Below are 15,226 nucleotides of genomic sequence, written 5' to 3' on the forward strand. Positions count from 1 at the left end.
TCTCGTCGCTCTTTTGACCCGCTGCTTCCTTCGTTTCTGCTGCTTGAACAGCACTCGTCCTCCCGTCGCTCGCTATCCTCAACCCGGCCATCGACTGCGATTCTCGTGATGAAGCACATCGTGCGTGACATCCTGCTTGAATGCGTCTGCTGCTTCACGATACTGACTACAGACCAAACCCCCAGTGCCTTGCCGCCGTCTTCGGCCTCGTGTCCGCCGTCGCCGCCGTCAGTCCCATCGAGGTCAAGGGCTCGCAGTTTGTCAACAGCAAGACGGGCGATCGCTTCCAGATCATCGGCGTTGAGTAAGCAGCTCCATATCGTTTTGCCTCTGCTGCCGCTGGGCCGTTCCGCTGATTCGAAAACCTTTTCTCCCTTGCTATGTAGCTATCAGCCCGGTGGCTCGTCCGGCTACAAGCCCAAGGACGGCGACGACCCCCTGAGCGACCCCGAAATCTGCCTTCGCGATGCCACGCTGCTTCAGCGGCTCGGTGTAAGTCCAGTCCAGCTCCATCTCCCGCCACCGTCCAGGGCTCACTCGCAGGTCTCCAGGTCAATACCGTCCGCATCTACAACATCAGCCCCAAGATCAACCACGATGAATGCGTGTCCATCTTCAACGCCGCCGGAATCTACCTCCTCCTCGATGTCAACACCCCCGACTACGGAGAACACATCAACCGAGCAGACCCTGCCTCGACCTACCACAAGGGATACGTCAAGCACATCTTCTCCATGGTAGAGGCCTTCAAGGACTATCCCAACCTCCTCGGCTTCTTCGGCGCCAACGAGATCATCAACGAGGACTCCCACAAGGACGTCCCCGCCTACATTCGGGTAAGCTCCCGCCCATCCCTCACTGACCGATGGCCACCCCGTTTAACCGTGCGTAGGCTGTCCAGCGCGACCTGAAAAAGTACATCGCCAAGCACGCATCGCGCAAGATCCCCGTCGGCTATTCCGCCGCCGATGTCCGCAGCATCTTGGAGGACACCTGGAAGTACGTTTCCTGCGACCAGGGCGATGACGGCCACTCCGACTTCTTCGGCCTCAACTCCTACTCCTGGTGCGGCGACGCGACCTATCAGTCCAGTGGCTATGACAAGCTGGTCTCCATGTTCTCCAAAACCTCTTTGCCCATCTTCTTCTCCGAGTACGGATGCAACGAGGTCAAGCCGCGCGTTTTCTCTGAGGTCCAGGCTATCTACGGCAAGGAAATGACCGAGGCCATGTGCGGCGGCCTCGTCTACGAATACTCCATGGAAGCCAACGAATATGGCCTGGTCACCCTCGAGAGTGACAAGAGTGCCAAACTCCTCGTTGATTATGACAACCTGATGGAACAGTATAGCAAACTGGACATTCAGCGTCTCCAGAACATTGATCCCAGCACCACTTCCATCACGCCGCCCCGATGCAGCTCCAGCCTCATCAAATCCAGTGGTTTCCTAAACGACTTCGACATCCCTGACTTCCCCGAGGACGCCGAGAATCTCCTCGAAAGGGGTGTTCCTGGCGCGAAGAGAGGGAAACTGGTCGAAGTCAAGAAGACCAAGGTCGGAACAAAGGTGTTTGACAAGGAGGGGAACCCCATCTCTGGCCTGGAACTGAAGATCTTGGAGGACGGCCAGTCCAACTCCCCCGGCGAAAACACGTCCGGCCGGTCTTCGGGCTCTGGAGCGCCTAAGCCGACGGGCGCTGCGGCCAAGTCGGTCATGGCTGGCCTTGCCCCTGTTCTTGCTGCAATGGCCGCTGCATTTTCTCTCCTAGCCTAGTGACGCTGATGGAGGATCGTCTCGCGTGAGGGAACATGATAGCTTGAACTGGGGTTTGCCTTTTCGTCTAGGTCTTCATCTGTACATATTCTCGTCGCCTTCTCCCGAGGCGGCAGCCTTGGAGCATGTTTTATAGCAGGTGTCGTGTATACAATCCGGAGCTCTATACCTATCTCGCATTACATATTGTCCACAGCTTGCAAAATTAAACCAGTGAATTCCTCAACTATGAATAACATCAAATGAAAAGCATATAGAAAATTCTACCAAAAACATTATTCTTCCTTGTATTCTTTTTTACCACCGTTTTAAACAATCATCCTGCCTGCATACCCTTGATCTGTGGTAGACCGAAAAGGCAAAGGAAACACTACGCCTTTCGTTTCCCTTTCCCCTTGCCTGTTCCTCGACGCGGAGACCGTGAACTTGTTGCCGCGTTGTCTAGGCTTGGAAAGTCCTCCAGAAGGTCTTCGGGTGTCAAGCTGCCTGTTGTTGGGCTAGGTTCGCCCAGTCCTTGACTTTCTTGCTCTACAAGGCTAAGTTGAAGTGCGAGTTCGAAATCGTCAACCTCTTGTTGGCTGGCGCTGCTTTCCGCTCCGAATTCAAACGGCCTTTCACCAGGGTCAGTGGCGAGAAGCTGCGAATTGTCATCTTGTGAAGGTGTAGGTGTCGATGAGGACATGGATACGTCTTCCAGGCTTCGACGAATGGCCTCTGCAACATCGGGCTCCAATTCTTCGCTCAGCGGTTGAAGAATTTGAGACTCATCGTTTGATGCATGATTCAATGTCGTAAACGAGGAAGACTCCCCGCCCGCATTAACCAAGCTTAACGGGGCGACCGTGCCCCCTGAAGAGTTCGTCCCTCCGCTGCTTCCACTTTCCCGCCTGGTTCTTTCGTCACTAGTATATGATTCTTCACTGAGCATGCAAGCGTAGGCGAGAAGCTGCTCTTCGCTTGCATCTGGGCCAAGCAAGTCAACTCCGAATCTACCACTGAGATGCCTTCTATTCTTCTCCTTCTCTTTCTTCTGTCGCTGTAGCTCAAGCTGCTCATTCATGATATAATCTTTCAACGCACCGCGACCGGTGTGTGAGTATCGCTCGGCCTCTGGAGAACGGTTATTCCCACGCTGTTTATACCGTAGACGGCGCTTATTGCTTCTGTACTGATCGGCCGCAGAAGAGCTGTATGACCAGTAACGTAATTGAGTCCCAAGAGACACGATACCTCTAAGGCGCGTTGGATCGGGATCAAGGCAAATGGCTCCTGCGGCAAAGTAATTGTGGCCAACTCCTTGTACAGATGTCTCTGCTTGCTGAAGACGACGGCGTGCCCGGGAGGAAAACCTTGAATTGATTGTGCGAATCGGCTGGAGCGATGAGCCCAAAGCATCCCACGCTTGGACCAATCCATCATTGCCACCATGGACCAAGTAGAGTGAGGTCAATCCTAAGCTGGAAACTTGAGGCGAGTCCGTGTTGATGACTCGAATTGGGTCAACATGGTTGATAACTTCAGTATTTTGGGAAACAGGAGCTCGGATATCCCAAACAATGACAGTACCAGTAGACGTGCCAACGGCCAGAAAACGGGCCCGATGACCAGGAATCTGCGCAGGGTCCGACGGTTCATTGAAACTTGATACGGGAGTAGAGAATTCGGACGATTCGGAGCTACCGCAAATGCTGAGAAGTGGGTCTTCGGACACAGTCAACTGGGCAACGGCCGACATATCCATGGCAGTCGTCGTTATTTGGGCCAGCTTCGGCAAATCAGCCTTCAGGGCTGATTCCGTCCAAGCAATTGTTGCAAGTGTGCATTGGGACCCGCTGCAATCGCACAATGCTGGCATGTCGCCCTTGCCGACACATGGCAGGGGCTGTGAATTACCAAAAACTGATGGAAGACTTGCGGCGGACTTCACACGTGGGATCGTCTCAACTTGTACAGAAGGTGCAGCAGTGCTAAATTTGAGCCGCGTAAATCGTTTTAACGATGCCGCTTGCCCAACCGTAACGCCCCGCGTGATTACAGTGATAGATTCCCCAGCACCATGTTCGTCGTCACCGGCAAAGTCTACTTCCAGTTTTCGCTGCATGTCCCAGCCTGCGCAAAGCTTTCTGAAATGGTTGGGCTTGAAAGCCAAGTATTTCTCCACTTCAGCGGTCTCAGCAACCAACTGGGCCTGGCTGAGACACATGGAGTCGCTAGAGGTTCTTGGAGTATAGCTACCATCAACGGCCATACTGTGAAATGGGTCTGCTTTCGCGACGCGTCTCGTTGCTTCAACAAGTTCCCAGCGAACGGTTCTGCCCGTTTGCCACGCCGATCGATTAAGCTGTTCAGGCGTGGGTTTGGGGTTCATCTCCCGTTCAAAAGGGATATCCACAAGGTAGAACACTTCACCAAGTGCATTGAGAATAACAGCCCAAATACGGCGATGCGCGTGTCGTTTGGTGGAGAAATTGTCGTCGATGCGAATGGCAACTATTGGGATTCCGGGACATAGGACCCATCTAGCTGTTATCTGGCCACGCTCATAGCGTTGATTTTGCGAGTGATTGGGGCCGATGGCATAGGCAGTGAGCACGCCACCTGAAGTTCCCACTAACATACCACAAAGTCCATTTGTAGTTGTCAAAATCTGAGGCGATTTTGCGATCCAAACAGAGCATATACTGGCATTCATCGTAGATAGTCTAGGAATCCCAAGTTGAGGCTGCGCGGGTCCATCTGCCAGAGCCATGAACCGACCTCGTTTCTCGCTAGAGGACAGGAAATAGGCGCGGCCACGAGGACAACCTTCGCCGTATATCAAGCCATATTGTTGGCTTACATCCATCACATTTGGGTGGCCTACTAGTTCACCGAGACCAAGGCCCCATTGTGTTTCACCAGCGAATGAATCTGCGAAATGGTTGAACATTTGCGGATCTGAAATGCCCCAAGCACCGAGGCCCGACTTTCCTGTTGCGGGATCGCTTGCAGAAGCAATCCCTTGCTCACTTGCACCATGAATAAATACGGCCCGCTTCTTTTCCAGACCGGAGCCAAACGCGCCGTCTATGTGGGTGACTGGGTATAGTAAAAGGGAATTGTAAGTCACCACGGCTTGAGAAGCAATGGGACCGGTGCGTGGCGACCCTTGCAGGCCAGTAGATTGGTATTCTGCTGGTTTGCCTCTAGCCAACGATCTCAACAGCCGAGTCCTCAAAATATATTCATTTCTCCAAGATGCGAAGGTCGTCAGTCGACAAAATGCGCGTTTCTTCAACATAAGATGATCAAACTCGTCAGAATCAAGCTTGTTTCTCTCAGCTTCAATCGCAGCAGGGCCTAGAAAGTAACGCGAAAAGGCCATTCTCCACGCATGGGGGGTGGTTACGAGACCGTGGAACCGTCGGTTGACGAGATTCATCGACGAAAGTGAGGCCGCGGGTAAATGCGACAGGATATGGGTTAATACTTCTGTGGTTGGGTCAGTTTGAATGCAAGTAGATCATCCTCCGTAAGAGACACTGCACCATTTGGAAAGTCCTCTATTGAGACTCGCGGCGGCGCATTAGGGCGAGGTGGAGTCACTTTGAAGCCCAACTCTTCGACGATTTTTGGTGACAAGGCGTAAGCGTTTTCATACTCGCTGATGCGCTCCCCCGGAGAGTTCGATCTCTCGCAGTTGGCTGGATTTATTGAATTCCCTGCCGGGACACCAGTCGCGCCGGCAACAGCGGCAGAAGACGCGTCACAGAGCCTGTCGGCGAAATCCTCCCGGGCCCCGCCATTCCCATGGCAAAGGTCGCGGGGGATAGACTGCTGAGACGGAAAGTTTCCATGCTGGGCAGGGGAAGTGTCGGTGTTGCGGGACGGGTGCTCGGATTCGTGGTTGCTGATGGACTGGTCAACCTCTGGTTGCATAAAAGAATAAGAGAAGAATGGGCGCGAAAGCGGGATCGACTGAGCCAGTAGCGTTCTGGGTCAGTCAAAAGCACGGAATACCGGGTTTGGGGCTGGGACGAAGGCCTTGAGGTTGCTGTCGTTGAGCAGAAGAAGAGAAGAAGACGAGAAGCGAGAATGAGTCGACGTTGCGAGAACTGGAAGCGGAAGGCCGGTCACGTGAGTTGGCGTTTTGCTGCCTGCGACTTTTTTGATTCTCCTGCACGTCTCAGCGGCGACGGGGAGAGGTGGCTGCTGTGTAGTTTCCGGGGACATGGACTCTCTATCTAACTAGCTATATTTTATCTCTGTTTTCACAGCCAGCTATCTCGTCTGTGACAAGCCACGTCTATCATCCTGTCCACGGTCGCGTCTCCCGTGATTGAAGGCTGTTCAAGCCCACGGGTTCGCATTCCCCTGTGTATACCTATGATTTGACGTTTTATACTCTGTAAACCTTCAACCTTTCATCATGTCTCTTGGAGGTACGCCTAACGGTCCCGCGATGCCCAGAGTGGCCGCTGACTCCCCGCAGAAGCTGATACCATACGGATTCTCGTCTCAACCGACAATCATGTTGGATACAACGAACGCGACCCAATCCGCGGGGATGACTCGTGGACGACCTTCCATGAGGTCATGTGCCTCGCAAAGGAGCGCGACGTTGACATGGTTTTACTCGCAGGCGACCTATTCCACGAGAACAAGCCTTCGCGAAAGTCAATGTATCAGGTTATGCGCTCTTTGCGTATGAATTGCTACGGCGACAAGCCATGTGAGCTAGAGATTCTAAGCGATGCGAGCGAGAATTTCCAGGGAGCCTTTAACCATGTAAACTATGAGGATTTGGATATCAATGTCGCCATACCAGTATTTTCGATCCATGGAAACCACGATGACCCATCAGGAGAAGGCCATTTGGCGGCCTTGGACATCCTGCAGGTGTCGGGACTGCTCAACTATTACGGCCGCACTCCAGAGTCCGATAATGTCCAGGTCAAACCTGTCCTCCTACAGAAAGGCCGGACGAAACTAGCCCTTTACGGATTGAGTAACGTACGGGATGAGCGGCTCTTTCGAACTTTTCGAGACGGCAAGGTGAAATTCTTCCGGCCTTCGATGCAACAGAGTGACTGGTTCAATCTTCTGAGCGTGCACCAGAATCACCACTCGCGCACAGAGACCGGATACCTCCCAGAAACCTTTTTGCCCGACTTTATGGACATGGTTATATGGGGTCACGAGCATGAATGTCTGATAGAACCGCGTCTCAACCCAGAGACCAATTTCCATGTTATACAACCAGGATCTTCCGTTGCCACGTCCTTGGTGGCTGGCGAAGCAGTGACAAAGCATGTGACGATCCTGAGCATCACCGGCCGCGAATTCAAATCTGAACCTATTCGTCTGAAAACGGTCCGCCCGTTTGTAATGAAAGACATTGTGCTCTACGAAGAGAAAGAAGCTCAGAAGCTAGCAAGGAAAGAAAACAACCGAACAGAAGTCACCCGCTTTTTGATGACTCTCGTGGATGAACTTATAGAGGAAGCGAAAAATGACTGGCTCGAATCTCAGGACGGTTTCAACGGTGAAGACTCGGAGATACCATTGCCATTGGTTAGGCTTCGTGTGGACACGTCCATTCCGGAGGGAGGAAGCTTTGACTGTGAAAACCCGCAGCGTTTCTCCAACCGGTTTGTGGGTAAAGTCGCGAATGTGAACGATGTGATTCAATTTCATCGCAAAAAGAAGGCTACAACGCTCACTCGGGGTGACGCAAACGCACCTGACGAGACAGTAGTATCTCACCTCGCCTCGTTGGACACCGTCAAAGTCGAACGGCTCGTCCGCGAATTCCTAACTGCACAGTCTCTCACCATTCTCCCACAGAATTCTTTTGGAGACGCAGTGTCCCAGTTCATCGACAAAGATGACAAACATGCCATGGAAATGTTTCTCAATGAATCGCTGGAAAGCCAAATTAAGCACTTGATGAACCTAGATCGGGACGCCGAAGAGGGGAGTGACTACGACGAGGAAGGCGCACGCCAAACCCTCCAGGCTGCAATGGATCAATATCGTGGCCAGTTAGAGGAACTGTTCTCCAAAGGCAAAGGCAAACGAAAAGGAGGCAAGAGGCGGTTCAAGCCTAGACCCGATGGTTGGGAAAGTGAGTTCGATGGAGCATGGGAAGATCAACCTGGCGCATTGATACACTCCGATAATGAGGGAGATCCGAATGCGGAAGAGGAAGAAGATGAAGTACCCGCTACAAACCGGAGACGCGGGACTGCTGCGACGGCGACCCGTGGAGCTAGGGGTGGCAGGGCACGAGGGACAGCATCATCCAGGGGCAAGATAGCGACAACATCTACGCGTGGTCGCGGCCGCGGCCGCGATCGACAAGTTGTATCCGAGGATGATGAGGACAATGCAGACGACAGACAGCAAGAGCACGTCATGCTCAACGAGGACGATGAGGATATAGATATGGATGACGACTCCCTCTTCGTCCGACAACCATCTACCACGAAATCTCGCGCTACCGCTACAGCTCCGTCTTCCCGAGCCCGCAAGACCACAACAACCGCCGCGTCGGCTCGCAATCCACCTGCACGGTCCACGGCCGCTACGCGCGGCAAACAGTCTCAAGCAACGCTAAATTTCAGCCGTGGCTCACAACCTAGCCAAAGCCAAACAATCGCCGGGACAAGTAGTACCAGCGGTGCAGGTAGGCGGCCAACACGGAGTGCGGCCTCAAAAACAAACATTGTGATTAGTGACATTGAAGATGATGAGGATGACGATGCGTTTGAACCCATCCCGGCGTCGAGTACTAGGAGTCGGAGGAGATAATATGAATCGCAGGGACTAACGAAACGAAACAAGAAAGATTCGCGATTAAAGCGCCAGTCATTTGCAGTAAGAACCTGAAAGATATACGTCCAAAATAACGAAACATGAGCAGTAGAATTCCGAAATCACAATTTCCCCCTATTCAAAAATTTCACGGGTATATCCACCCATCTTGCCCTAAGATATTCCGCAACATTCTTCCCCAAAAAGTCCACCGTGCTGGTGACTCCAACCCCTCTATCCAGCAAATTTCGAAAGAGAAAATGCACTCCTCGCAGATTCGGGAGCTCAAAACGCTCGACACTCATTGTGCCGTCCTCGCGCCATTCCTTGCCCAAGAGTTCCTGCGCTTTGTCGGCAGATAAGAGACTCCGCAGCCAGACGTACTCGTCTGGGTGGCGGACCCAGAAACCGCAGTTTGCGTCAGCACCTTTGTCACCTGAGCGAGCGTGCACGATATAACCGAGTGGTGCGCGAACCGTGGGTCCGAAATCTGTAAAGATATTGGCCGGTTTTATGGTTACCGACTGTGTGGGTTGCCGGGCTGGCCAGATTCTGGTTTCTGTTGGGGGAGCGATATCGAGGACCGTGTTGAGCCATGGCAGATGTGCTTGGTGCTGCACGCGTGATTGCGGGAGAAGAGTAACATAGTATTCGAAAACGGGTTTGGGGAAACCTGCACGGATATCCAGGTTGAATGTTGCGCCAGGGTAGCCTTGCATGATGTTGTCAAGGATTTGGCGTAGGAATTTTGTTGGTGCAAGATGGTCAGCACGGGGGGCCTGCGCGAGGATACGGACCGTGGCTGTTGCGCTGTTTTGGTCCAGTGGATCATCCGGGCAAGAGCCTAAAACGGAGAATTTAAGAAGGGTATAATTCTTGGAATAAGGGGCAAGCAGCCGCCGAATCTGCGCTTCAAGCATTCTTGCTTTTGCGGGAATATCCAAGCCCACCATGAACCAGGTAACCTCTGCTTGATACCCTCCTCTAGCTGTGAGGCCTACTTTTGTGGTCGGCGGCGGGGGCGCGGCCTTGACGCCTTTGACGGCCACCCGATTGAGGCCTATCTGCTCAAAATGGATATCAGACAGGATAGCGGTGACATCTGAATTGAAATATATTGGCCCTTGGATCTCATAGAGCAGTTGAGAAGAGCAGGTATCAATAGTGACAGCTCCGCCGGTGGAATACGACTGTTTCGTGATGACTACCTGCCCTTCGGCCGAAATTTCAGCAATGGGATAGCCGATATTGGTCCAGCCGTCTCCCCCTGCATTTTCCAGCCCCTTGAAGCCAGTGAAATTACCTCCACAGACATAATTGCTGCATTCGATGAGATGGCCCGCCACAAAAGCGTTTGCAAGCTTGTCCAAGTCAGATCTGGACCAGCCATGCCACCAGTAGGCCGCACCGATGACTGGGGAAGCATCAGAAACGCGGCCACAGAGGACGATATCAGCCCCTTTGGAAAACGCGGCGGCGATTCCCAAACCGCCGAGGTAGCACTGAGCATAGATGGGCTCGAAAGCCCACTTGTCCAAGGTCTCCCCAGTGTAGATATTCTTGAAAGTTGATTCACCAGAGGCCAAGGCCTCTTTGATGGCAGGAAGGACTTCGTCACCGGAGATCCATGCGACCTACGCGGTCAGTATTTAACCGTGAGGTGCAAATAGTGTACACACCTTTAGATCCAGCCCTGCTTTCCTGACCATTTCTACGACCACATCGTATAAAGACTTGGTGTCCGTCACACCAGCATTGACCGCGATCTTTATTTTATACCTCGCCAGGTCCTCCAGTGCCGGCTCAAGGGCTTCCAGAAATGAAGGCTCGTACGCGGGGGCTGCCGGACCATTGATCGCGCTGGTCTCCGTGGGCGTTGTGTTCGCCTGGTCGACGCGCCGGGCCGCAGCCACCGCCATGTTGTATTCACTCATATAATCCGAGATGATGACATCCACAGGGTCTTTGGGGTAATTCCGGGCGAACTCTGCCATTGCATGACGGCGGTCGGATGCAGAGCCGGATGCTCCTATTGAACAAGTCAGCTATTACCGTAATGCGCTTCCGATGGGGGTGGGATGGATGGTACCTGCGATCCGAATTGGTCTTTTGCTTTGAGATGGCATGGCTTTTGTCAGGATAATCGATCAGGAGCAGTAAAAGCAGGGATGCACACATTGCAGTAGCTATAGGATTCCTCTGCGAGAGGCCCAATATATTGCAAGTTGGCCATCTCTGTTCGGTATTCACAGTCCGAGGCTATCTCGGCATCTTAGGGCGGGTGGGTGTATTTGAGAATCGGCCATTTCAACGTTGAACAATGCCTTGGAGACCTTTCCGACGGGGTTACTGCCAATTCTCCGACACCAGCCATGATGATGCTGCGAATTTGTGCGACATCTGTTACAAGTATGGGTGGTGTTAAACTTGGACGGTTTTGGGGAGGATGCAATTGAGTTCAACATTCGGCTGTCGGTGCCAATAGGTTTTGCAAAGTACTAGAGGTAGTTAACTAACTAGTTGAACAATATAATTCAAATGCTGAGCCAGAACAATGGCTGATTTCCTTGACGGTGTCAAAAGTGATGGTGATGAGATGAAAGATGATGAACGAGTCTGTAAATGTCAGAGGAGTAGCCTAAATTCCACGGTTTATCCTGGCCGAAATAACTCTACGACGGCCGTCAAGATATATAACTGTATCGATGCACATAAATCTCATCAAACATCAAACTAGAAATCGTTAGTCAATAAGTATCGTCAACGGTCATAAGGTCATCACGGCGGCCGATTATCTTTTGAAAGTGGCCCATCCACTCGCCCACATCACTGCCGCAGTCAGGCCCGATGAGAGCAGCATCACGCCGCCCAGCTCCAGCTCTCTCCGCCATCTGCACAGGGCGATGCGGGCATTGACCATCCACATCCCGCGGTCGACCATGGAGGCCTTGAGCCCCGGCAAGCCGTCCAGACTCTCCCAGTTGTTATCGCGCAGGTATGAGTAGAAGGTGTTCTTTGCGATGTACTTGGCGTTTGACTGTGCGAGGGTGGCTCGATCTTTGAGGTAGGGCCTGGGCTCTTTGGTTTCGGGGTCCGTGGCCAGGGCGAGACGGGGAACGCCGTAGCCGCATGAAGTTTGGACCTGGAGGGGGATTAGCGAAGAACAGAGCAGCCATTCACTAGCTTTATAAAGAGCCTCGTTACCTTGAAGACATCCAGTCTCACCACCGCCCTCACGCCCTCTTTCAGGGCGGTGTTGCCGTTCAGGGCCATCCTGCTGATCAGCACGGGGAATGCAGGCTCGTTCCACTCGATGATCTCGCCACGGCAGAACAACCGCATGATGCGGGGCGAGGCTTCAAACGAGCAGAACATGAGGGTGCAGCGTCCGTTCTCGCGGATGTGACTGACGGTCTCGTTGCCGGAGCCCAGGGAGTCGAGGTAGGCCACCTCATTGGGGCCGAGCAGCGCCAGGGAGGCGGCGGGGAGGCCTTTGGGCGAGAGGTTGATGTGGCGGCCGGTGGAGGGGGCCGAGCCGACGAAGAAGACGGGCTGGGAGAGGATCCAGGCCTGGAAGTCGGGGGAGAGCGAGGGATAGTACTTGACCATATTGAGAATACAGATTGATAGTTCATTAACTAACTAGTTACTTAGTTATAGTAAAAAAGAGAAAAAAGTCGACAGGCCAGATCCCGTCGCCCACCCACGATGCACCGCCGGTGTGATCTGGTGCCGCCATCCGCGAGTGGAGGAGTCTCTGCAGAATTGCTTCCCTCAAGGGTCGCCTCCATTGCTTAGCGCGCCGCCGCCAATTCACGGACTACTCGCGTGAGGGCGGGAGAACCTCTTTAACAAGGTCGCGACTCGCGGATTCGAACCAGGCACCGGGCGAGTGCGTTCTGACTCAGCAGAACTGCATGGGTGGACGGCGGGTTAGAGCAGCCCGTCTCCCGTTGCGCCACGACAGCTAATTGGGAAAAACACGCCCGGAATGGATATAACCACACACACCCACACACCAACAACACCTCTTTTGCTCTACTCAACTAAATACAGCTGGACAACTACATTGCAGTCACGTTTGGTATCACTTTTATTTCATTCTGTTCATGTAATGCCGGCTAAGATACAAGAAGAAAATCGCCCAGACACCCCTCAAAACATCGCGTCGCCCAGACGGATGCGGACCGTCTTGATCTCGGTGTAGTTGTTGAGCGCATACTCTGCAGATTAGTTACGCGTGTCAGTAGTTAACTTCCCACAGCCTACAGTGTCAATGCAAAGGGATTAACGTACCGCCTAGCTCACGGCCCATGCCGGACTCCTTGAAACCACCAAACGGCGCCTGGTAGGAGATCATGTTGTAGCTGTTGACCCAGACAGTGCTACAGAATATCGTCAGCTCCCGCCTTGTTTTTCGTTGTTGATCAGCCACTGCACTCACCCTGCCTTGAGCTCGTTGGAGACGCGAATGGACGTGTTCAAGTCCTTGGTGTGGATGGCGGCCGCCAGACCTACAGGACACGCGTCGTCAGCCACCAGAGAGTTATATGTTCGCGATCTCATCGAGCCTTACCATAGTTGGTGCCATTGGCGATCTTGATGGCCTCTTCTTCGGTCTTGAACTTTTGGATCGAGCACACGGGCCCAAAGATCTCCTCCTTGACGATGCTCATCTCGTCGTTGACGTTGCTGAAGATGGTGGGCTGGATGTAGTAGCCCTCAGTGCCGTGGCGCTCGCCGCCGACCTCGACAGTGGCGCCGTCCTTCTTGCCCTGGTCGATGTAGCTCATGATGCGGTCGAACTGGAGCTGGGAGACCTGGGGCCCCTGGAAGGTGTCGGGGTGGAAGGGGTCGCCGACCTTGTTCTGCTGAGCCCGCTCCTTGAAGCGCTGCAGGAAGCGGTCGTAGATGCCCTCCTGGACGAGGATGCGACTGCCGGCGCAGCAGCACTGGCCGTGGTTGAAGTAGATGCCAAAGTTGACCCAGGAGATGGCGTTGTCGATGTCGGCGTCGTTGAACACGATGTTGGGCGATTTGCCGCCGAGCTCGAGGGTGACCTTCTTGAGATTGCTCTTGGCGGCGGCCTGGAGGACCTGGCGCCCGACGGCGGTGGAGCCGGTGAAGGCGACCTTGTCGATGCCCATGTGCGAGGAGATGGCGGCGCCGGCGACGCGGCCGAAGCCGGAGAGGACGTTGATGACGCCGGCGGGGAAGCCGGCGGCCTTGACGAGGTTGCCCATGTACAGGGCGCTGAGCGGGGTCTGCTCAGCGGACTTGATGAGCACGGCGTTGCCGGCAGCGACGGCGGGGCCGACCTTCCAGGCCCACATCAGGAGCGGGAAGTTCCAGGGGATGATCTGGCCACAGACGCCGACGGGCTCGTGGCGGGTGTAGGTGAGTGTCTCGTGGTCGGTGTCGATGACCTTGCCGTGGATCTTGTCGGCCCAGCCGCCGTAGTAGCGGATGCAGTTGGCGGAGTTGGCGACATCGGCCTTGGCCATGGAGAGCGACTTGCCGTTGTCGAGGGCCTCGATGGCGGCGAGGGTGTCACAGTGCTGCTCCATGAGGTCGGCCAGGCGGACCAGCATGCGGCCGCGGGCGGTGGGGGTGACGGTCTTCCATTCGCCCTCGAGGGCCTTGCGGGCGGCGGCGACGGCGCGGTCGACGTCCTGCTCGGTGGCCTCGTGCACGGAGACAAAGACCTTTTCGTTGTGGGGGTTGATAACCTCGAAGGTCTTGCCGTCTACGCCCTTGACAAACTCATTGTTGATGAACCTGGCGGGAGATTGGTGTGGTCAGCAGGCGCGGAAGGGCATCAGGGGCAGCGGAGAGCACTTACAGGCCGAGGGGCTGCTCGTAGGTGCAGGAGGGGGTCTGGATTTTCTGGGAGAGAGCCATTGTGATGTGTGTGAGAGAGAGAGGATATGAGAAGAGAGGATAGAGAGAGAGGATGAGAGAGAGAGAGAGAGAGAGATGGTGAGGGGAGAAAGGGGACGGTGCGGGCGGTTTTATTGCCGCTGGGCTGCCCATTAATAATGCAGCCGTCGAGGGGGGGAGCGGGGGTGTCGACCGGGGCGGGGGGGCAATTGAACGCCAGGCGGGGGGCGATGTTTGCGCGCGGGCAGGTGGTGTTTGCTGGCCCCGGGGCCGTGTAGCAGGCCGGCCTGCCTGGTTCGCGACAGGGACAAAAGAGTCAAAAGACCCGCAACCCAGCCCAGAGCAAGATGATATCTAGTGGTTATCATTATTGATCAGCGCCCATGCAGTTCCGCAGGTCCGTAGCTAGTGCCGGCCGATAGATCATAGGGAGCACCCCATGCTCGATCGACCTCGGGGCCCGTTGCCCAGTCGCCCGCCACTGGCTCTTCTCCCTTGGCCTGCCCGTTGCAGAGAGAGAGTCTCTCTCTCTCTTCTCTTCCCCTGGCTGCTCACTGCCGAACTGGGCCTGCCGACTCCCTGGATGACTAATGGACCTCGGCCGACCCAGCCAATCACCACCAGCTGCCCCGCGTCTGCCAAGACCGTGCCTGACTAACAATGCTTAGTCAGTCGATACGACTTGCTGGACAAAAGTCAATGATATCAAACTACAGAGTATATTATATCGTACTGTACAACTTGTCGCTCAATTGTGTATCTACAAGAACATAAACA

General features: G+C 54.2%; 6 protein-coding genes across 6 annotated transcripts; 2 read left to right on the forward strand and 4 right to left on the reverse strand.

Annotated features, from left to right (window-relative positions):
- Positions 1-466: 466 nt before the first annotated feature.
- UREG_04717 (uncharacterized protein) lies at positions 467-1,774 on the forward strand (the record flags this gene model as incomplete). Its single annotated transcript, XM_002545154.1, has 3 exons — positions 467-490; positions 552-836; positions 893-1,774. The coding sequence occupies 3 exons, from the start codon at positions 467-469 to the stop codon at positions 1,772-1,774; spliced, it is 1,191 nt and encodes a 396-aa protein (XP_002545200.1).
- A 370-nt stretch (positions 1,775-2,144) lies between these two features.
- On the reverse strand, positions 2,145-5,986 carry UREG_04718 (uncharacterized protein; the record flags this gene model as incomplete). Its single annotated transcript, XM_002545155.1, has 4 exons — positions 2,145-4,372; positions 4,394-5,245; positions 5,302-5,731; positions 5,774-5,986. 4 exons carry the CDS (start codon positions 5,984-5,986, stop codon positions 2,145-2,147), a joined length of 3,723 nt encoding a protein of 1,240 aa, XP_002545201.1.
- Positions 5,987-6,182: 196 nt separating this feature from the next.
- UREG_04719 (double-strand break repair protein mus-23) lies at positions 6,183-8,566 on the forward strand (the record flags this gene model as incomplete). Its single annotated transcript, XM_002545156.1, has 2 exons — positions 6,183-6,195; positions 6,246-8,566. 2 exons carry the CDS (start codon positions 6,183-6,185, stop codon positions 8,564-8,566), a joined length of 2,334 nt encoding a protein of 777 aa, XP_002545202.1.
- A 520-nt stretch (positions 8,567-9,086) lies between these two features.
- On the reverse strand, positions 9,087-10,695 carry UREG_04720 (uncharacterized protein; the record flags this gene model as incomplete). The annotated part of the gene is made up of 4 exons (XM_002545157.1): positions 9,087-9,128; positions 9,154-10,203; positions 10,249-10,598; positions 10,659-10,695. 4 exons carry the CDS (start codon positions 10,693-10,695, stop codon positions 9,087-9,089), a joined length of 1,479 nt encoding a protein of 492 aa, XP_002545203.1.
- A 665-nt stretch (positions 10,696-11,360) lies between these two features.
- On the reverse strand, positions 11,361-12,360 carry UREG_04721 (uncharacterized protein; the record flags this gene model as incomplete). Its single annotated transcript, XM_002545158.1, has 3 exons — positions 11,361-11,711; positions 11,774-12,211; positions 12,277-12,360. The coding sequence occupies 3 exons, from the start codon at positions 12,358-12,360 to the stop codon at positions 11,361-11,363; spliced, it is 873 nt and encodes a 290-aa protein (XP_002545204.1).
- A 364-nt stretch (positions 12,361-12,724) lies between these two features.
- Positions 12,725-14,470, reverse strand: UREG_04722 (aldehyde dehydrogenase; the record flags this gene model as incomplete). The annotated part of the gene is made up of 5 exons (XM_002545159.1): positions 12,725-12,792; positions 12,866-12,954; positions 13,014-13,083; positions 13,146-14,347; positions 14,412-14,470. The coding sequence occupies 5 exons, from the start codon at positions 14,468-14,470 to the stop codon at positions 12,725-12,727; spliced, it is 1,488 nt and encodes a 495-aa protein (XP_002545205.1).
- Positions 14,471-15,226: the final 756 nt, after the last annotated feature.

The sequence above is a fragment of the Uncinocarpus reesii genome, genomic scaffold (genome assembly GCF_000003515.1).
Source record: "Uncinocarpus reesii 1704 scaffold_2 genomic scaffold, whole genome shotgun sequence".
NCBI lineage: Eukaryota > Fungi > Ascomycota > Eurotiomycetes > Onygenales > Onygenaceae > Uncinocarpus > Uncinocarpus reesii.